At 40.2% G+C, this 23,148-nt stretch overlaps 1 protein-coding gene across 5 annotated transcripts in view; it reads right to left on the bottom strand.

Annotated features, from left to right (window-relative positions):
* The window catches only part of gria3b (glutamate receptor, ionotropic, AMPA 3b), an 86,808-nt gene that overhangs the window by 30,718 nt on the left and 32,942 nt on the right, over window positions 1-23,148 (bottom strand). For all 5 annotated transcript variants that reach the window (XR_004570638.1, XR_004570639.1, XR_004570637.1 and 2 more), the window contains exon 4: window positions 11,252-11,439. Coding sequence is in view for 2 of the 5 variants with exons in the window: in XM_034232528.1 (XP_034088419.1) it covers window positions 11,252-11,439 (188 nt within the window). In the remaining 3 variants the exon portion in view is untranslated. The remainder of the gene's footprint in view (window positions 1-11,251; window positions 11,440-23,148) is intronic.

Here is a 23,148-nt window from a genome sequence, read left to right as displayed (position 1 = left end):
TTTTGACTCTGCACACCATTTACATGCATAAAAACCTTCATAACACACAAGGGGACGGGTAATAACCGGAAAAGCATGACATGTCACCTTCAAACAAACCACAACATGGCTGCATGGCCGCACATCACCACCGCTAAGCTAAAGGCGGGCTCGTTTTGCTGTGATGACGTTTTGTAGTCTCCTTTAGTCACTTGTCAACAACCGCCATTTTAATGACACAAAGAAGCTTCGGACATTTACTGACATATTTTATGTTGGAGATCAAAACGTGAAATTCTCTTAGGCTTCTTTTACAACTATTTCAGGCCTCTAACAACACACACGTTAAACAACTGACTTGTTATTTCCAGATTTTAGGACTCACAATATTGATTTCTATTTAAATTACATCATTTAAATGTTCAAAGAAGTCAGACTGCCAGATTGTGATTGTTAAAAAGGAGCAATGATGCCAATCTGTAGCTGGAGTCACAACCTGATTAGCTAAATTAAGCATAAAGACAGGGGGAACAGCTTAAAGAAAATATAAAATAATCCACAAAGGAACAGTGTTTGTAGATGGATTAAAAAAAGGAGTTGAAATTGGTAAATGAATGCGCTTTAGAGGTAATGGTAGATGAGTTAGTGGTTTCCCCCCTTGCCTTCTGTATTTATGTTAAGCTAGGCTAATCATCAACATGTTTAAAAACATTAAATTTCTCATTAACAATGCTTTTATGGTTTTGCTGATCATCTTCAGTTTAGAATTGACATTGGCATAAACACATACCGGGGTATTTGGCACTATCTTTAAAAAACTGCTTTCATCACCCTCTATTTTTTGCCAGCCATTTGATTTGAATTGATTTCTGTTGCTGTTTATTGCCTTTAGAGCCCATACATACATACAAACACAAGGCCACTAACCAATTATTCTGTTTCCCAGTGACACTGACGAGAAGAAATGTGTTTACTTTCCTATCCCTTCAATAATGCCATTCCCCTCTCCTATTTCAAACAGTGTAGCCTCTTACACATCGATCCACCAACTGGCTACACCACCTTTTGTACTTCTGCTAAAGGAAAGACAGTATTTCTTAGACTAGAGTTTTCTTTAAAGCCTGATGGGGACAGACAACTAGTGTGACCTTGATTTCACCCTCATACAGAGTCGCTGTGACTCGCTCCCCGCCAGACAGAGACCTAAACATAAAACTACAACTACACATTTCCAATAAACGCCAGACAGTTCGACCTTTCCACTGTGGAGTTTGCCGAGATACAGGAAGAGCGGACTGAAAATTATTGGTTCCCCAGAGTTTTGAAATATCATACCATTCACTGAGGCTTATAAGCAAATAAGCAAATAATCATGCAATTGCTTTTAGATTCTACCTAAAAGAAATAAACAGACCACGAAATCAACAACCTTCACAATTGTAAAGCCGGAGGAGATGGGTTATAAAGATTGTTCTGTCCCACCAATGCTCCATGACTCAAACATACAAATCTTCAATAATATAAAATAAAGAAATCCATCACATTGGAATAGCTGACCAAAGCACTTTTCTTTGGTTCTTTTTTTATATGTTCTAATTTTTCCTTTGACTAAAATGAATCATTTATTTAATTAAGATTGAGTATACCATTAATCGTGTACTTCGATGACTGTGAAGATAATCAGCATTAAAGGCCTTATTGACCAGGAGTTAATCATTGGCCAACAAGTTTTAGGGGGATCAGTGCTACATCCATTGGGAGGTGATGAACAATACACTGAAAATGGTACACAAGTGCTACAAATAATTGATTATAGACATTATATTAGACAGACAACTTTCATTTGGAATTACTTATGACAATGGTAACAATAAAAACTGCTGCTACAGTAAGTCACTTCTGACAATCAGTCATAGATATTAGATATCTAAGCGAACATTATATAAGGTAACGTAGCACTTTCAAAGACTGACAGGAAAAGCTGCTTCTCAGTCTGGACAATCTAATTAGGAAATAACTTGATGATAATATACATCAGTATAACTGAGGAATTCCATAAGCTATTTATTATTTAGCTAGTGTTAGCTCTAAATCGGCCGCCGTCGTTGACTACAGTAACATATGTGACAGGTAATGCAAGCTAGCTGTTTCTCCATCACCATGAACACTATTAGTCAAGTTTGCTATACCTAAGCCTACTACAAGCCCTGATCAAAGCTTAAGTGACGGCACATTTTATGATTATGGCTCAAAACGTACAGAACATTAATAATCATATTAGCATGAACGGTGATACCAAAGGGTTCCACTTCACACAGGATGGGGCTATTTAAAGTGAACCATATACTTTGACACATACAGTAAAGACCTTCCTTTCTCCAGTTCTGCTTCAAGGCTTTTGGTAGAAGGGCTCCCGCTGGAGCGCTTTCTAATTAACAGCCAGTAGTGACTGAGGCTAAGATGCTTTTCTTGGCAGTCACGATACTGTATGCCTAAAGATAGGAGGGGAAGATGCAGGGTTCGCTTTCCCACATCCGCTGTAGATTTCCGAAACATCTTACTCATATTCAAATGATAACGTCTAGATACAGGAACTATGTGAGACTTGATACCTTGGGAATCCCTGATACTGCAGCTGGGAGGCCATCATACCTGTGAGTCAAAAATTGGCCCTGAAACAGCAACATGTCCTACTCCCTTTTCACTGAAAATGATCTGGCTCATTTTGCAAGATAGATAAACGTTTCCGGAGAGTATTTTTATAAGACTGTGTTAGTGATACAGTTATAAATATAGGTGCAAAATGTCAGAGCCACAGCACATCGGTCTTAGCATCTCATTCAGTTGTGGAGTCAGAAGGTCACTTTGTGTTTAATGATAACACTTTAATCCCATTTAATTCGATACTCGCAGTTAGTAAATGGCCCTCAACAGCCACGGTCGGTACCAAGGACTAAAAGCACTGCGATTCTGCAGCTTTGCGTAAAGCAGAAGGGTTTTGGATATTTATCTGTGAGCCACTTGACTCAGTAGCCCACCGAAAATAAGAGGATGTTGAAATCAGGAGCACCTTTCATATACGTGGGACATATAAGACGTAAATCTCACTTTCTTGCCTCTCTACTGGCAAATCTCTCTGTGTCAAATCGTGACACATGCCAGTAAGTGTTACGAGAGAGCAGAGTCAATGTCTGAAGGAGGTTTGAATTCCTGTGAGGGTTTTTATGTGGCACATTTTGTATTTATATCTTTCTTTACTCGTTTGCCAATATGTTACATGAGTATACAACTTTTCCCTTGACTTAACCAAGTGTTATTTCGCCCTTTTTTCTGTATCATGTCAATGATTAAGCATCATCCGACATATTGCTGTCATTATAATCTGCTGCTGGTGTCCTATACTCTCCCATGACTTCTACAGTGGTCAGATTTCCTTCTTATTCCAAGTTAATAAAACATAAAGACTTTACATTATAAAATACATATAAGGGTGGGTTTTCTCCCATTTTTCCATTCAAGAGAAACAGGAATATGGAGAATCTCCAATTCTCCATGGGGAGGCAATATGGCCACCCTTCATGCCTCTGCAGGCGGCAGAATGTTGTCCTAACAAATCCCCAGATGTATTCTCTCTGAATCATTCTCAGTTGTTTTTCTTTTTCCTCCATGAAAATGTAGCTCCTCGTCTGGCAGAGCGCTCACTGCCTGACTGTCTTTGAACAGCTTGCATGCCCTGGGCCTGTCCCAGACGCCATCCTTTTTTCCCTTCGCCTGCCTCTCTTTACACTAGTGATGAGCAGGTTGTTGCCTCGGAGCAGACTCCAGCAAAGAAATTCCCAAAGGGAAGAGAGCCAGGATGGTGCGTAAAGGCAGATATCATGCTATATGTGAAATCTCATAGATGGATCAGATTAGTCATGAGCATATGTACTGTTAAACACACATGCAGGCACTCAACAAATCGACATACACTCACCCTGGAAAATTGTCATTACAACAAGTGGAAGTAATACTAAGATCATTATCTTATTTGTCATACTGTAGTTTTAGTTTTCTCAGCATTTAATATCATAAACCTAGCTTGTTCGAATGAAACACATGCATTGGATATGATTCAGTGACAAGAGCTGGCAGAGGCTCTCCCGTTTTTGTCGTAAGGGAAGGATTGCTATTGGGTTAATTTATCTGCAGTGCAGTATATTGATGGAAAAGTCCTATGGGTGATAAATCCTGAGTGGTTGTTACAGCATGAAATGATAATAGCGCGGGTGTAGCATTCTCCTCAGCACCCCAAAACAAATGTGTAGGGAGACACACTCTGCTCTTATACGAGCAAACAACACTGCACCTGATGCAGCAGTATGCAAATACATTCCTGACCATGTTTCTACATCATGTCAGGTGATAAATGAAGCTAATAAAAGTGACATTCAGCTGAGTGTGCCTGGGATTGTAGAGGAGGTGCATCCAGTGATTCTGTGTGTTAATAAAGCAGCAACCACTGAGGCTGAAAAATGAAGAGGTGCCAAAAACTGCAGTTCCTCAAACGGCCACTTGGGGATGGCTTAGACCAGGGGTGTCAAACTCAATTTCATCGTGGGCCACATTAGCATTATAGTTGCACTCAAAGGGCCGGTTGTAACTATATAAATATACATATATATAAATACATAATATGCATGAAATAATGTATTATATTATAGTATTGCCTCTGCATTGGATTATTATTGCATAGGGTAATAACTTCATAATTAACTACGTCGAAAGCAGAAGTCTAGGGCAAATAATTGCAAGTCTCTTCAGTGCGCATGTCACAAAATGAGATGCATTGTGGGACATATAGTTTAAGGGCAACATGCTTCTGTAAAATAAGATAAGATAAAATGGAATTTTATTAATCCCCGTGGGGAAATTCAGTGGTTTAACAGCAACAGGGTAAGATTGAAAAACAGGAGAGCACAGATTCACACAGATTAATAAAATTAAGGATAAATCAAAGATAAAAAAAAAAAAGATAAATAACTATAAAATAAGAAATTAATTAAAATGAACATATATAGATATACTGTAAAGTAGCATGTAACCGTATAATAAACGTATTATATTCTTTGCAAGCTCTTGCGGGCCACATAAAATGAAGTCGCGGGCCGGATTTGGCCCCCGGGCCTTGAGTTTGACACCCCTGGTTTAGACGTAAATCTCCTTATATTATTAGTCCCCCATGATAAAACTCTACAGAAGAACTCAGATGATTTCTTACATCAAAGTATTACAGTGTAAAATTACTAAATGTATATACTAATACTATACTAGTGAGACAAAGTCAATTAATACGTATACAAGTATCAAAATATAATCTGCTTTGAATGATTTACCAGGTTGCAGTGGAGTGATATTGAACTGCTTTAAATATGTTATAAATATCTGTATTTTTTGTTGTTGTTGTTTAATAATAAATATATATATAGGAAATCAGTTTGAGTACATTTTTAAGGTTAAAAAAATTAAAATTGTTTCCAGCTTCTCAATTTGTATATTTTACAGTAATCCAAATATCTTTGAGTTGAAGACAAAACAACACTTTAGGAAGGGCTTTAGGAAACTCGGATCAACATTTGTCACTAATTTCTGACATTTTACAAACCAAACAACCAAAATAAGCGATAGACTTGACGACAATGAAAACAACCATTTGAATATGTATATCGTAGAAATGTTGAAACACTAACGGTGTGGTTAACAACTGTAGTAGAGCATCAAAGGCCCAGCAGGACTAAAGCATTAGCAGCCGCTGGATCAAGGTTTGCTTTGTGTGCAACAATTGAACCAAATTGTGGAGCCTCGACACTCGCCCATTCAAGATAGCTCTACACTCCATGAACTTCATTGCCTGGTATAAAGACATTCATTCGGTATTTGGATTACTCCGACTGAAATCATAAAACTAAGCCACTGAGCTGATTCCCCATTTCCCCCAGCAATCATCTGGCTGGATCTGTCCTGCCTCATGATCCTCTCTCAACAGCAGTGACCTTGACAGATTGAAGTGACACATCGACATTGCGACACACAGACACTGGCCTCTGCACACGGGTTCTGTTCAAACCCTCACTTCTGCCCATATATGAAACTCCATCCATCAATCATTGGTTAATAGAAGCCCAGCAGCAGGCAGAAGCAGCGGGTCTCCACATAGCTGACAGTGGGAGAAATTTTTGGTGTGATTGCCCTCATAGGAGACAGTCAATCCCTGCTTCAATGTATAACGGTACGGCCCAATAGGGGGGCGGCTGCAGAGTAGAGTCCAGCAGCTCACATGAATGCATGTGACTCATCCATATTGCCAGAGCTAGCCAGATTATTTCAATTAGCTCCAACAACAACACAAATCCCACGCTGAGGTTGTCGCTGAAACAAGAGGCCAAATTGTGCACACTGCTGCTTTGAAGGTTAACTGCTGGAAAAAACCCTGCTAAAAAAAAGTGAAGGCATGAAAAGAAAGTATGATGGTGATGATTTGAGGTAAAGGAAGGGAAAGAGCTCCCTCTAGAAGAAAAAAAGAACAAATAATGAATGGGAAAAAAGACAGAAGAACATCAAACGGATTATTGCAGTGCATCCTTATTTTGTTTGCAAGACGAGGGGAAATGCAATTAAAGACGTACCCATTAATATGCCTCACATGTGATTTGTAATTCATATTCAAAGCTTTTCTTAAAAGCCGATGCATCATCTTCACACAAAAAGCAAATATATTTCAGTATACTGTAGTCCCTCAATAGTAACTGGTAGGACATTTGCAGCACAACAATTAAATTAGACACAGCAAATTAATACTAAAAGCTATTCTGCTTTAAACTACCACTCTGGGATCAAATTAGCTTCATACAAGATAGATAAGTGAAATCCAACACTTATTGAGGGGATATTGCGAGGCACAAATAAGCAAATATCTAAATGATTGTTAAAGAGCAGAATCCAAACAGGAACTGATTGCTTATGAGCAGAAAGCACAGCGGCGCAGGGTGGAGCGGGGCAGCCCAACAGAGGAGATGCCTGGCATAATAGCCACTCATCTATTCATGGTAATTGTGTTTTCCCCTACTACAAGGGCTGGTGGACCTTTCATTTCCTCCTCAGGCAATGGACGTAATGGAGGAAAGGAGGGGTTTGGGGCTGTTAGAAGAGGATTACAAAGAATGCATCATCCAGTGGTCTTTCCAAATGGCTGCTCACATTCGGACCTCTCAGCCTCAGGCTCTCGGGAAGCTTCAACATGCACTGATTTTTAAAGAAGCCGGCTTCAACCTTAGCAAACACACAACACCTAACATAGCCTCTCCAACAGCTATAGGATTACCGCTGTGCGTCATATTCAACTCAACACAGTTTAGCCTTAATGTGCTACAAAAATAACAAAATTCAATATAAGCTAGACATTAAAAACGCCATAGGAGATATACCATAGGCCTCTTTTACAGAAAAAACACGGACAAGTTACAGCATTAGGTTCAGTGGTGTAGTGGGCGTTGGACCACTTATTTGGAGCATGATCTTTTTTTTTAAATGGGCATTAATCCTGAGCAGCAGGATGCTCGAAAGCCATAAAGAGGCATGGCAATTTAAACCCCCATGTCAGCACATTCTTCAGAAAAATGTTGACTTTGAGTGGATGTCTGTGTAGACATGTACTCCCCTCCTTGTTTTCTTTTCTGTCTCCCTGCTGCACAGGTGCACCTGGTCTGCCCCTGGCTCCGCCTCTGCCCAGGTGTTCCAAATTCCACTCAGCCGTGTATATATAAAGAGAAGCTGGAGGAGAAGGATGTCTCGCCTATCCTAACGCCGGGAGACACTCTCTTTAGAATACCTCTTTGCCATTTTTGTAGATGTGTTTATGTTTAGCGAGGAACTGGTAGTCCAGTTTTCGCGGCTTTATTTTGTTTACCATAGGGTTTATAATTGATTTCTGGTAGGGGGGGGGAGCTCTGGGTCCTACGGTCCGTGGTGTAGCTGGCTCGGGTTCTCTCCTTCTGTTTGTTCCTTTTGGCCACTCCTCCAGAACTCTTTTTGTTTCCCGTTTTGCTTGTGTGAGCAAACGGCTGATTATCAATAAATGCTCGTTACCAAGTACCGGTTATTGCGTATAGTCTTTCATGTTGCGGGTCTCAGCACGAGCCACTACCGCGGAGTAGAGGTTGGGGCCGTAACATGTCTAAGACACTGTGAAATGCACTTTGCACTTCAATGGAGTAATACAAAGTTAAAATGGGCATTTTCTTTGTTTTTCTTTGTTGATTGAGCTGATTGAATTGTGTAGTTATGGTAAAATCCCAGTTAACTAGTCAGATGTACAATATAATATCGTATTATTTACATTTTTATATTTACAGTAAATTACTGGCTAATGTGTTGCATTACTTCTACAGTAAAAGTGTAAAAATACAGGTAATTACTGTAATTTATGTACATCAATGTACCATAATACCACAGCTCTGTACTGCTATATCACAGTAATTCCATGGGCTTGGCAACTGTAAAGTCACAGTATTTAGTCGTACTTTTATTCAAATCTACTGTAAAATATCTACAGTAAATTACTGTGAAATATTTATAGTAAATTACTGTGAAATCCATGCAACTAGTAGCCAGTAATTTACTGTAATTTTACAGCCAAACATTTTACAGTGTGGGAAACTAAACGTGTGTGTGTGTGTGTGTGTGTGTGTGTGTGTGTGTGTGTGTGTGTGTGTGTGTGTGAAAAGCAGCGCTGTCTGCTTATTTGCAATGTAGGCTAGGCCTAATCAGAATAATTTCAAGTCCATATTCAATGTTGTTTGCATAAGTAGGCTATATTTTTCGTTTTGCTTATTTAATAAGTTAATTTCAGGACAATTTGTGAATTTTGTTTGTTTGTTATGAGTTTTAAATAGATTTTGAAAGTGGAGATAGAGAGAGAGAAGCAGCGCTGTCTGCTTAGTTGCAATACTGTAGCTTATGCGATTTAGGCCTATACATTGTTTATGTAACTTATGTGCCAGTGTGTCCATGGTTTTGAGTCTGTGTGTGTGTTGAACGCAGCGCCGTCTGCTTTTTGCAGTACAGTAACTAAAGTAGGACTAAGCATACCGGTAGTTTCTGTGGACCTGTCTGCCCGTTTTGTAGGGGTGTAACGGTTCACAAACATTTCGGTTCGGTACGTACCTCCGTATTTAGGTCACGGTTCGGTACGTTTTCGGTACAGCAGAAAAAATTATCACAAAACATAACTTTTATTTTTTTATTATTATTAAACTGTGAATAATGTATTCACTCAAATAAATACAAAATATAATCAAATGAACATTAAGGTGCAGAATTTCGATGAACTGAAATAATCTGTATTTGAACTTTACTGTACTAGTACTCACAAAACATAAACTATTAGTTTTGGGTTTTTAATTATTATTAAACTGAATATTCACTCAAATAAATACAAAATATAATAAAATAAACATTAAGGTGCAGCTTTTCGATGAACTGAAATAATCTGTATTTGAACTGTACTGTACTAGTAGCTAAGCAGCCAGTTTGACATTAGGACTTGCTTGTCATTGTATTTTCATGTTGTTTAAAGAAAGATGAACTTGTCCACATTGCTTGCCGAAAGGGCAGATCTGCTGGCACTAACAATGTCTCCTGCTGTGGAGAACACCCTCTCGCTAGGGACAGAGGTAGCAGATACAGCCAGGTAGCGCTTTGCTAACATGGCAACATAAGGATATTTGGCGTTTGTAATAGCTTTGGCTCGGTCTGAACTTTTTGCGAGTGGTGGAGGCTAACATGCTAGCGGGAGTTGGGTTTGCACTTCAGTCTTTTTTCTTTTGGTACCGGTGATATTCACGTTCGGGTGATGCCTTTTCAAATGAGTGTGCAAGTTTGATGTATTGCCAGCCGCGTAACCAATGTTAGTTGAACAATGCCCACAGCTTTGGTTCGGTCCACCTGTCTTTGTTCGTCATCCTTGTACGTAACTGCGAAACCAAAATGTTCCCAAACCGGAGACTTCAATGATGCTGGAGGATTTTCGAGCTCAACTTTATTTGCGTTCACAATTTCGACAGTTCCTCAAATGACTGACTACATCTGAACGCATCCCTCTGACCAGCTCTCATAGTATGCCTCTCGTCCAATGAAATGACTTGCTCGCTCTATGACGCGTTGAACACAATGTGAACAAACCGAACCGAAGGGCCCGTACCGAATCATTTCGGTATTCCCCAGTAAAAAAATCCCCACTACACCACTGATTAGGTTTAAATAATCAAATGAATGGTGGCTGACATCCATTTAGCTGCTTTGATTAACTGTCACTCACTGAGACACTTGAAAAGAACGGAGCCATCACACGTGTTTCTAGTCCTTCTAAGTCAAAATGTCTGCTGTGAAAATACCTATTAAATGATGAATGGTTTTCTTAAATCAAAGAGACATTTCCAGTAAGGGGACTCACATGTAAAAAACATGTATGGACTGTATTTTTGCCATTTATCAGCTTAAAAGCAAACATGGCATAGTGTAGCTGAGGTGTAACATTATCATTTATTTGGAGTCACTATTCATTCAAATACACTAATATATACACCCTTTGTTAATCCTTTTGATACCACGAAATCCTGAGGCAATTATGTGGCTCTCAAGTTGCTAAACGCTCCACTATGTTCACCAGCTATAGTCACCAACTTTGACAGTGTGCCAATTTGAGCTGGGCAGGTAGTGTAAACCAGGGTTTTATAGATTCTGAAAACAGCTGCCTCGACGGACAAAAGCAACGCTAATAAGGGCGGTGAAAGTGAATCAAAATAATGAAGCTGCTGGCCCTAAAACCACAAGGTGCTAATTCTTTGTGGGTTTTTTCACTATGATCTATTCTACACCTTTGAAAGTAACACAATGTATCCATTGTTTATGGGGAAAATTATTAGAACAGTTTAAAAGAATAATGGATAAAATGTCCCACAATGCAACTCAGTAGCATCTTTTCCTAGATCCTCGTTGCATCGTTAGCGCCCTTGTCTTCATACTCCACTCACCCAGTTTTTGTTATACATAAATCAAGAACACCAGAACTGTTCAATAGTGGAGTGTGGATTTGATATTTGTCAGTGTGTACATTAAATATGCTTAGTGAGTATGTGACTAAAGCAGGAATAAACAAGAGAGCTAGAATCGATGGACAGCGTAGGCGTTTGGTTATATCATGTTCAGGCGTTCCCACGGTGACTGCGAGGCTCACCTGTTCCAGTATGGTGTTGATCCTGTCCACCTCGCAGTCAATCACAAAGCGCTTCTCCTGCCTCCTGTCCATCTCCTCAATGATGCGCTTGAACTCTGATGCGTCGGTTGTGCCGCTAACGGAGCGAGCGGTCACCTGCCAGTTGTTAGCTACTGCTGCCTCCATGATGGCCTGCAGAATAGAGAAACCTGGAGAGAGAGAAGGAGAGACCCAGAGGATTAGACCTGCACACAGTAACCATGTTATGCAATAACTGAGAGGCCGCTAATTTATTCAAGAGAGGTTTTAGCTTGAATCCAAAGGTTAAAGGCCATCTCATTACAATCTAAAATAGCATTCCAAAGTCTGCAAGAGCCCTGAAATATTGTCTAGAGTCTAGACTCTGTGTGCAAATGTGGAAGCAGTTGTACATTTACATTTGCATGTTGAGAAGGCAATATAATAATGAAGTGAAAGGACACGAATCTCCATATTATTAAAAGATCAGCGGGTGATGTTATTGCACTTGGCATCAATTAAATTATGGCACTTAGCTCAGCCACATGTTAACTTTGACAGTGTTGTGAAACACACCGCGGCCCGTGTCTCCTTGAACGTCTGTGCCAACTCATCTAAAGATAAAAACAATGAAAGATTCATCCAGGCCAGCGCTAGAAAGAGATCATTATTGTAGCAGGAGAATGGAGAATAAGCCCTGCTAATGATTCATTTACACGTGAAATATTTTCATTTAACAGGACGCTCAGAAACACCATGGTCAAATCACATAGCACAAAATGAATTATGCAGCCCTATTTCTGGTGGGATAGATTGCACGTAGCGCAGGCTGAAATAAGAATGGCTTAACTCTTCACCAATGTTCAACTGGCGAGAATGAACATGAAGGTTATTAATGAAAATAAAGCACACTGCTGGCATTTCATTTAGCCACGGACAATGCAGTTGCAAATAAGCTTCTTTTCAATCTCTCTTTCTTCATTGTCCGTTGTGTGGTTAACAGATAGAGTAAAAGGACATAAAACTTGCAGCAACAGCAGATTCTGTCACACATTCAGACATATACAGATCCTATATAACGATTAATATTACGTGATTGGGTATTATGCAAATTCTCAACAAAAAAAACAGTCCTTACAGCTTTGTTCAGTCATATATTTCTAGCCATTTCTCGCACAACCTTATCTCTATGAACCGGCTGCAGTCTGCCAACAAAGCCGGCATAGAGACCAAAGACACGACAACAGCTAGAAAAGCACTTTATGACTCTCTTAATTTCTCTGCTTTAGCAATTCCCTTTCCTTTCCATTCCGTCTGAAAGGTCAAGCAGCCTTTTGTTCTTGACTCGTAAATACACTGAGACCGCTGCGCTGTGTGCGCCTCGCTCCTGTCGTGAGGCCACATCTCCAGCAGATGATCTTTAGGCCAGCAGCACAGCGAGCAGCGGACACCGACGCACAGTGTGTCATCTGTCCAAAGGAGCAGGGGCACGCTGCCTGGAGACATCAGCCTGCCAGACCTCAAGGTTATCATCCCTATCCGCAGTTATCAGGTCACATCTCCGTGGAGTTCCGCCTATAGTTCATGAATGTAAATTGCAGCACAACAAATATAGTCCCTTTGAGGTTTCTGGGTCGTGGAGGTGGTTTAAAGTGGACTTAAAGTGGACCTATTTTTCAAAATACCAAACAGATCATGCATTTTAGCCATGCCTCATTTCGCTTATTTGCTCTATTCCAGCCCTGTTTTTGCAAGGGCTGATTCTGTGACGTAGCTTTAATGCAAATGAGCTGCAGCTGACCACGCCCCCCTGCAGGAGAGGGAGATCAGCTGCTGGGCTCTCAGAAGAGGGGGAGGAAAAGAGAGGCTCCGTCCTCCGTGTTTTATTCTTATATGATTATATAGAGTCATTATTCATTTGTTTTAAAGCTCAATAAATAACAAAGAAGACCTTTGTCAGGCACTTTTCTAATTTTGTCCGGAAGATTTTAACTTTAACGGACATGTTGACCGGCGGAAAAAAATCGAACTGAAACTCTGCCGCACGGTCCCCTCGTCCCTTGGAAGAGGCAGAGAGGTGGGTGTTTGTCATCTGCTGGTGGACTACCGGAGAGATTTACAGCAGGAGCAAACGCTTGCCTCGGGGAGGGAGAAAAAGAGCCAGAGCGTCAACAGCGGAGAATAAACAGAAGGGCAACCATGGCAACCATGCACGGGAAGTCTTCTTCGCTGCTTTTGTGGCAGACTACAGCGCCACTTACAGGCCTGGCATATGTACTACAGCGTCTCCAGCGCTTTTGAGCGGTCTCGTGTGAACGGACACGTTTCTGGTGCCTGTTGCGTGTGGACGGAAGACTTTTTTGATAACGATTGCGTTGCCCATGTAGGCGGAGCGTCCCCGCCCACTATTCCGGGCTGACGTCAGCTCGGATGGAATCTGTATCCGCTCGTTGTAGCCCCGTTTTTAAAAGATTTGGGTACGGAGGAAAAGAGAGAGGGTTTTATTTTCTGACGCTGCGTGAGTTCCCCGACGCACCCGGGGACACATATTTATGTATAAAAGACATCACAAAGTGCATTTTGCATGAGAGGTCCCCTTTAAAGTTGCAACACTTGAACATGGAATATGAAACACCCGGGCACTATAAGAATATGAAGCTAGTGTGCTGTGAAGGCCTCAAATGTACTTTTTTCTTATTTTACCTGGACACAATTCCCTCAGAAAAATGAAAGAAGTCTTGGAGGGAATAGAAAAACATCTGAAGCTTTTCTGAAGTATCATCATTTTTACATGAGCTCAGCAGCGGCAGTCGCTCATGTAGCATACCTCCTCACATCGCCCCTACCTAAAGCAAAAGTTACAGAACGAAGGTTTGAATAACATGGATGCATTATTCATTTTCCTCAGGCAAATGCTCAGAACCTCACAAACCACAAGCCAGCTGGATAGCATGGCAGTCTTCCCAGCAATAAAAGCTTCTCACATTAAGAGATGTCATGCAGATTAACTGGGTCAAAATGGTCTCTGTTGGGTTGGAAACTGCACAGAATGCAGATGGTAAAGGTAAAAATGCCAATGAACGATTTAACAAACAGTAATCACATGCCATGCATATAGGTTCAAATGATAGGATGAGTATTTGTTTAAGGGCTTCAAGTATCAGTGTAATTGGTTGCTCCTATGCTGATTGAAAGACGCAATAAAGTGTCTCAGAAGATTTTAAACACTCCTGGGATTCGAGCTTCATATATGTATCTGTAGTATTCTGTCTTTATAAAATCTGTGCATTTTCCAATTTTCTTTTCCAAGATCTGAGGTGCAAAAAGAACATGCATTATGCTAACTCTATATGTGACTGAAGGAAACAATGTTCTGTCAATCAGATTAGAATCACAGAGGGCTTTTATTTTGAAATTGCTGACTTGTGCGCCTCCAGCAAACCCTGAAGTGTGTTGGAACAATTGGATTCATTTAAGATTCACAGGAGATTCCATGCCTGCCTAGTTTTACATTTGTATGGAAATTAAGAGATGGAATCTTCTGGTGGTAAATAGTCTGTCCAGAAATGGATTACTTTTTCTGCAGTTTCTTTCCACTGTCAGCAGAAAAGTTTATGTTTATTGTGATTTAGACTTCAAAATCGAAAAGGGAACAAAATCGAAAAGGGAACAAAATCCTTTGAGCGCAACTTAATCTGACAGCAGCAACGAGACTGACAGCTCGTTTTTCAACTCCCCCAGCAAGTAGAAAATAGGAAATAATTGTGTTAGTCCACGCTTGTCTGCATACATTTACTACTGCCAGTCAACCTTCTTGGATCAGAGTCCATTTCAGCTCCAGCCAATCAATGGAAGCAGCTCCAGCACTGCATACTCCTCATAAATGCTTGATATTTATTTCCAACATGGAGGAAAGCTATAAATCCCTTTCACATAGTCGTCTTCATGAGCTCTACAGTTGTGTTGCATCTAAAAATGTAATACAGTCAACTACATAAATTATGGAAGACAACAACAAGATTTCCTTATCACCAGCTATAAATCCCCGCTGTGCAGATGCTGCAGCAGCATGCAGCCGATTCGGCTGATCATGCTCCTCAGAGCCAATCATGCCGTAAGAGTTTTAACATGCTTGAATAATAGCTGTCGTCAAACGCATTATGTAAAAACATTCTCACATTTGTAGTCTAGTAAAATGTGTAAACTGATATTTGTTCACATTTGGTGCGCATGATTCAGTTCCTGATTTGCATGCTTTATGTGTTTGTATACATTCTTACACCTCGCTTTTGTCACAGTATCTGACGGTTATTGAGTAACTACTGTGTGACATATTTTTAAATGTATATACTAAACAAAAATGGAATTATTATTTTATAGCTGCTTTAAGAGTATGCCTTGCAATTTACTACACTTCCCCTTCGTATATAAGATATGCTATATAGCACAGTACATGGATAAAACAGATCATTGTGTGAAAACTGTTAATCGATTAGTCAACCAAAAGTTAAATAAATAATTAATGTCATATAGTTACTGACTTAAGTATTATTTGGGGCAAGTTTGAGAAATTTGAATGGACATTTTTCAGTGTTTTCTGACATTTTAAGGACCAAACAATTAATTGATAAATTGAGAAGCAAATTCATAGAAAAATAAAAAGGGGGTCCGCATTGGGTTGGATAATATTTATAAAGTAACTTAACACTGAATACGTTTTTGAGTGATTAAGACGCCAGCATAAATGTATTTTATTATATATATATATTAATGTAATTGACCTTTATCCCAGTCTATTATATGCAATGTAAAATTATTAGCATTTTCCAGAGTAAAAAGAAGCAATTGTCTGTAGACCAAAAACTGTTCTGTAAGGAATGAATAGCGTTGAGTTGTATTGCATACTCCTGCAGTGCAAGGCCACATCTCCACCAACAGACTTTATTTGATGCATGAGAGCAATGCTGCAGTTTATAGTCTGGTGGTGTTATATTGCACACGAAATAAAAAAATACAGACAAAATCAATCAGTGTTTTTATTGGCTGATATGTCAGATGCAGGTCAAAGTTGAACAGAGGTAATCTCTGACGTGTAAGTCTGCCTGAGCTGAGTGAAGTTTTGGCTGCATGTAGGCAAACGTGTACATTTGGAGATCTTTGTTTTGCACTTTTTTTGTTTGCTTTGCAGCCTTTTACTGCTTCTGTGCGAAGAGATGTCAAAGTGTATCTTCCCTAATGCATTCAAGACTCACTGAATTGAATAGCAGGCAGAGTTAGTATTCGCAGGGAGGAAGAGTAGAGAGTGGGAGTGTCCGTGATTGTGGGTTAACAGCAGAGCAGGACCATAGGGATGAATGTCCGGTTCTGAGTGATTTTCCTTTTTTAATATATAGTGTTCCAAGTCAAAACAGGGCATTAAATGTCCCTTTAATCTCAAACACACACACTTGAAATAACTCTGCCGTTGGTGGAGCAGTGTATAAATGGCTGCGATGGGTGAAAACTCAATTATTTCTGCGTTTTCCTTTGAATCTATATCGGAACGTTTGCAGAGTCTGCTACCAAATCCCGACGGAGCCTAATGACGCCCTGTGTGCTTATAAATCAGAGCTGTTGCGAATAAGATGTTGTGGCAGTGTAGCATACAGCGGCTGAGTGAAAGCTGCGGTCCTCTTCTTCGTCTGTGAACCGGATCGTAACAGGATGAGTTTTGAAGCGTCACCCGTGGCGGCTCAGCGGTAATTGAATTGAGTTGCATCTAATCTCATTGCCCAGCTCCTTTGGTTCCATGCCTCTCATTAGGGTACGGTGCAGAGTGTCACAGGCCTCCGTCTCTCTCTCACTCTCTCACAACAACCTCTCATATCTCGCAGCTGATCCGGGCTAACTAGGCAAATCAGAGAAACCATATTGCACATTTCTCTAAGCATCCAGCTCGGCATTAGCCACAGTCGACTCTCAGCTTCAGAGCCACGACTATACCGCTCGCTGGAGCTACACTGCATCATCGCTGGTATTACACTAATCCACATCAATCCCAAATCTAATCTCCTGATCTAATCAAATAATGAAATGTAAGTAAATAAGTCAGCATCAACTACACTATATTACACAATAAAAATAGGAACCAAAAGCAGCTGACTCTAGCAGCCAAAAGTAATAAATGAGGGGCTGGTCTGAACTCATTTCAGAAGGATCAAGATCTAAAGCACACGCATGAAAAAGAGGCGAGGGCCGTTGAGCCAACAGTACATGTGTCCGCTCTCTCCTCTAACTGGCCAGGCCTCTGGTATATGAGAGTCTCAAACGCCCTGCTGAGCACCGTCCAGGGTCTCACATGGCATCAGGAACAACTGAATTCAAACCACAAAGATAATGGCTATAATCTGTTTTAAAAGGGTCTGTTCTCCAAAGTACAAAAAAATAATGATATACTGTTTTTGCACATTCTTTATCAAGATTAAGTTACGTTTATATGCGCATATACTAATAACTTGTGTCCAGAAAAACATGTTTATACTGTATATGAATCCTTAATGGTGTGCTTGACAGAAAATAGATACTAGTTGCAAGATAGAAACAAAGCTGTCATAGCAATATTGCATAACATGGATTAGGAGATTAGACCCTGAGATGTTACTTCTGGAATCTTCTGGACGGAACGTGAACATTTGAGCATAGCCTTCAAACTTTGAATATTACAAGAAGGGTGCTCATTTAATCAATGTTTCCTTTAACCCCCTGTGCCGTAAGCACACTTGAAATGTCAATTTAAAAGTCCTCCAGCTGTCAAACTCTCACTCTTCATTAGCTACATCTCTATGTGTGTTCTACTTTTGAAATATTCCCAGAGCTAATTTCTCCCCATTGTCTTTTGAGGAAGCCACAATAAATAGTAACAGTGTTTAGGGCTTGGTGTGTGTTTGCCTCTGGGCTTACTATGCTCACAGGGCTCTCTGAGGATCCCCCCAGTGTTTGTACTGTGGAGATCAACATCTTGGGCTGGGATAGGGAGACAGCTTCATATTTCCTCTCATTAGTCATCTGGCACAGGCCCGCAATTTATACCAGAAAAAGGCTGTGTTTGCTGGAATTATATGACCCGTATTCTTGACTTCTCCGGCAAAGTATATACAGAGGCAAACAGGCAATCAGTGGCTGGTGGGTGATGAAGATTAAGATCTCTTAGCATCTGTAGAGACATGGTAATAGTGGTGCCTTTAAGGAAAGTGTTTAACTAGTGGCAATTAAAGAAGGAAGAAAATATGGACTCGAACACAGGTCCATTCTACTTATGTGATTTAGAAGAGAAATGTTATAGCCGGAGCTACAGTATACGCTTCTTCGCCACTGCCCACGGGAGAAGGAAGTGTGTAGCCAAGACTTTGATGTGGTGTTTACAGTAGGCCTATAACCAAAAACAGTTTCACTGCCAACTGCTGTCCTAATCAAAATGACAGCGCATGTCAAATCAAACAGAAGCAGCATGCTGTCTGTATCTTTAGAAGAGCATACATGCAGGAGGGAGGAGAAATCCACCCACACACTTTTCAGAGCTTCTCCATCTCTCCCTGTCAGTCTTTGTTCCCTGGTCTCCCTCAATCTCACTCACACGGCACACTGTGACGTATCAGCACACATACACCAAAGGGCAGTTGTGTGTGTGAGTGTCTGTGTGTGTTAGAAGGGATTGATCAATTCCTGCATACATCTCTCTGGGCAGCTTTAGCTGATCAGCTGAAAGTGGGGAACATATTACAGAAGATGGACTTACCTTTAATTAAAGAATATTATTTTCCTCGTGTAGCTTGAGAATGGCATATGTTTTTTTATGTGTGGTTTATACAAACAAATTGGCCCCGTGACATAGTGTAACATCAAAGCAATCAACCTCGGCTGCAGGAAGCGAAGGCCGGGACATTTTGTTATAATGAAAGACCCTCAAAGCAGTAATTTCATGGCTGCTGAAGCTAGCAGTGGGTAGGTAGTAAAGTGGCTTTATTCCAGGTTCATTTAAAAGAGGACACTGAGAGAGCATAGAGGTTTATTATGTGCCGACGATGGCTCTCGTATCACGTCTTTTTTAAGCACAGGTGCTTGACTTGTAGTGTCTCAAAGGGTTACTGAATTACAGAGGTTGCTACGGCAGGTGGAGCTATCTATATTGGGATGTCACTTTGGCTGTGATACCAGTTTATGTGTGCAAAATAAAAAGGGATAGAAAATCCCACTGATGCATAGCTTCATCCATATTTCTTTAATATTATTTTTCTTGTGCATTTTATGGCTTCTCTGTTGTGCCCTTTCTTGTCAGCGTGTCCAAGCTGATTTATTCTCCTGACGCATGCATAATTTAGTTGTTATGAAGCCGGCGTGAAGGAGAGGGCCACTAAAGCACAAGAGGCGTGCGTGCGTGTGTGTGTCTGTGTGCGTGTGCGTGTGTGTGTGTGTGTGCGTGTGTGTGTGTGAAGTCTCAGCTGTGTGCGGCTGATGTGCCATTATAGTGGCTGTGATGAAACCACAAAGCCAAGGAAACAAACGGCAGTCTATGATATAGACATGGACGCAGTCGGAGATGGCATTCACACTTATTATCTCACATTGTGAGCAGAGAGTATAAATCAACAATTGTGGGTGACAATATTGCACTTGACTAGACATTATTTGTGTGAAATGCGTCAGAGTGGCATCAAAATGACTTGTATAAAAAATGGAAAGGGAAAAAAAGCAGCTGATGGTTTTTTGTCTCAGAAGAATATTGCTCTGGCTTGTTAGACATCTGCACACTAATGGCACTGCACATGAAAACATGTCACCACCCCTTCTGAACTGATTATGTAGAAGAAATGGGAATAGCCATGTCAGCTTGTCTGCATGTGTTTAATCATATTGAGTTTGGACTATGCTTTTGATAGTGTATCACATAGCTTGATTTATTATGTTGTTTACAACGGTAAGAGCTATGCCAAATGAGTACAATCAAATTAAAAGGACAGACTTGATTTGGTTTGCCATCAAAGGCATCCAGGAGAGCAGCGGGAGGCAATAATGATTTGACTCTTTTAAAAAGGAACAAAGGCAACTGTCTCTGGATGGCCAATTAGAGGGATTGCTGAAGAATAGGGAGCAATGTTCGCTTTAGTTACGGTGTATCTGACACTGCCTGATTGCTCCCTCCCTCATATCTGTCCTTCTATCTTCCTATCTACAGTAGCTTGGCAGGAGCTCGAAAAATCGAGGCTAACAATGTGCGGTCATCCAATTCTCCCATGCACAAGCCTCTTGGCCCTCTTTGCGCATCGCTCTGCCAATTGTGTCAGGCCGGAGTTCTCTTGTCTTGCTGTTAGACAGCTGATCAACAGGGCAGTGGAGAGTTATGAGGGTTCATTACAAAGCCAAGTGGTTTTGATTTGCTGAACCAGAATGTTGTCAATCTGATAATCCTTTTTCTTTTACTTTTAGCATGCTTCAAAATAATGACTGATGTAGACATACAGTAGAGAGCCCAGTCGTCACCAATGCCAGTAGTGCAATAACGTGTTCCTTGGATGGTCCCATTCCTGAGTTGGGAAGTCATTCTTTGGTGTTTTTATGAGCTTGAAGTCATCATTTGGACACAAAATAGAAACTATAAAAAATGTGTTTGATTTTATTGCATACACATTGGTATGGTATTTTCCTAATCAGAACATTGTTTTTCCAATTACTCCAACAGCACATTAAGGCAGCCAAAACTAATTCCCACCACATTGTAAATGGTTAGAATGTGTAACATGCTCTCTGTTTTTTAAATACATGTATGGATAATTTAAAAGAAAACACTCATGTTTCAGTGTAAAAGCTTGCAGTGTCTTGGGAATCCTGTCTGCCACTGCTTTAATTGAGTAGCTTTGCAGCACACCTACTGAAAAGAACTGAAAACCTACCACAATAATATATTTGAAAAAAAAAACACATCCTACTTTGCATCATTTTATTTGTTTTAATCAATTTACTTTGGTTTAAAACCCACAGAAGCATAATATGACTTCCACTCTGAGAAACCTAAGTGAGCTTGTTTGATTAAGGGTTAAGGTTCCGACTGTCGTCTGAGAGACAGCCGAGTGATAATGAAGGAGCCAGAAACTTTTCTTTAGAAAGTTATTATATTTCTCTCAAGGACAGATTGGTTGTACTTCATTTATTTTTGCATCGTACGGACTGACCTGTGTTCTGGTAAAAAAAGTAACATTTAAATTCAATATTTGACATTTTTAAGACATTTAACAATAAATGCATCTGACAAGTGAGTGGCAGTAAATTCTTTATAAATGCCTGCATACACGTTGGATATTGGTCATGCAGTCGGTCAGAATTAGCACATATTTACATGTTTTACAATAAGCTGTTCCATTTGTGGTTAGAAATAATGCAGCAAAATCTAATGATCAATACTCTACAGGCATCTTAATGTCACAGATACGTTTGGTGAATTTACTATTGTAAGAGACAATGAAAGAAGTTCCCTGGAGATATGTTTGGACTGAATGCTTCCACTTGGCAGGTTTTGTTCAAAGAATATTTGACTTCCTGTAGCTATAATGAGGCTATGACATTGAACACTATTTCAACTGTCAGCAGTTAAATGATAAAAGTAAATAGCTCTGTGCTTAAACTGCAGCAGCTACGTGTTGAATTGCTTCCCCCCCCCAACTATATCACATTCAGAATATTGATTGGTAGAGAAAATGATGGAAAGCTACGACATGAGACCTGACATTGTTATTCATATGTCATCAACACCTTGATGTGGCGATGGGTATTGTGAGACGGGTTAAATCCTGTGTGTCAGAACACCATCATGGATACAAAGCGACGGCAGCTCCAGGGCTTACCACAGAATATCACTGGCACTGCTCTTCAGATTGCTATTCGCTAAATGTCAATGGAAAATCTACGTGCTTTCTCACAGTCAGAGGACTCCATCAGTCATATTTTCATCTTCATTCACATCGGGGTTTTTTTTTTGTCTTGCTGCTCAGTTCAAGGTGAACCTGATTCTCTCAAGACAGACACAAATAAAAAGTATGCAAAGAGGTAGAGGAGCCATGTAGACACTGATGGAGAAAAATAAAACAACAGCCATGAAAAAAAGGACAGGAACACAATTGACCCTTTGCTAAACCCCTCCCCCATACATCACTTGTCCAATCACAGCTTAGAAAATGAGACTAGGCACAGCAAGCTTCTCAAGCTTAGATTTAGATATATTTTAGAGTCTCTGATGACATCATTTATTAGCATCTAAGAAACAAAACACAAGAGGAATATTGTAAGTAATGGATTATCGGTTTTAGGGCCAATTTTATTTTCCCGGGTACAATCCCCCACCCCCCCCCCCCCCCCCCCCCCCCCCCCCCCGCTTAGCATTTCCATTACTTATGTTGTGTTTACCCCCCAAGTGGAAGCTGGTCCTGGATTGCTATCAGAGTACTATAAGATGTGTATGTATATGCTACTCTTTATTGGCTTTATATTTGCAGCATTTTAGTCTTCCTCCTAGGCTTTTCTTTTGTAAATTAAAAAGTGAATATATAGTGTTTGCAAACAGGAAGCAATGCAACGTATGAAGCCAACCTGAGCTATGTTTAAAAAATGGAATGTTTTTCCTATATGTAGCAACTGAATATGCTGTTTCTTTAGCTAAAGCTTACACTGCACTAACTTGTATTCATGAATTTATTTGTAATGTTTATTTTATTATCTTTGCTTTTTAATGATGCCATTTTATTCATCTCTTTCAATGTTGTAAAGTGCTTTGAATTGCCTTGTGTTGAGAGGTGCTATATAAATAAACTTGCCTTGCCTTTGTCCGACTTGTTTGAAAACATCGTTCGAATTGTAAGAGGTAACTGTCATTG

The sequence above is a fragment of the Gymnodraco acuticeps genome, unplaced genomic scaffold (assembly GCF_902827175.1).
Source record: "Gymnodraco acuticeps unplaced genomic scaffold, fGymAcu1.1, whole genome shotgun sequence".
NCBI classification, from domain to species: Eukaryota; Metazoa; Chordata; class Actinopteri; order Perciformes; family Bathydraconidae; genus Gymnodraco; species Gymnodraco acuticeps.
The sequence above is the reverse complement of the archived record's forward strand: the minus strand, read 5'-3'. Positions and strand labels throughout refer to the sequence as shown.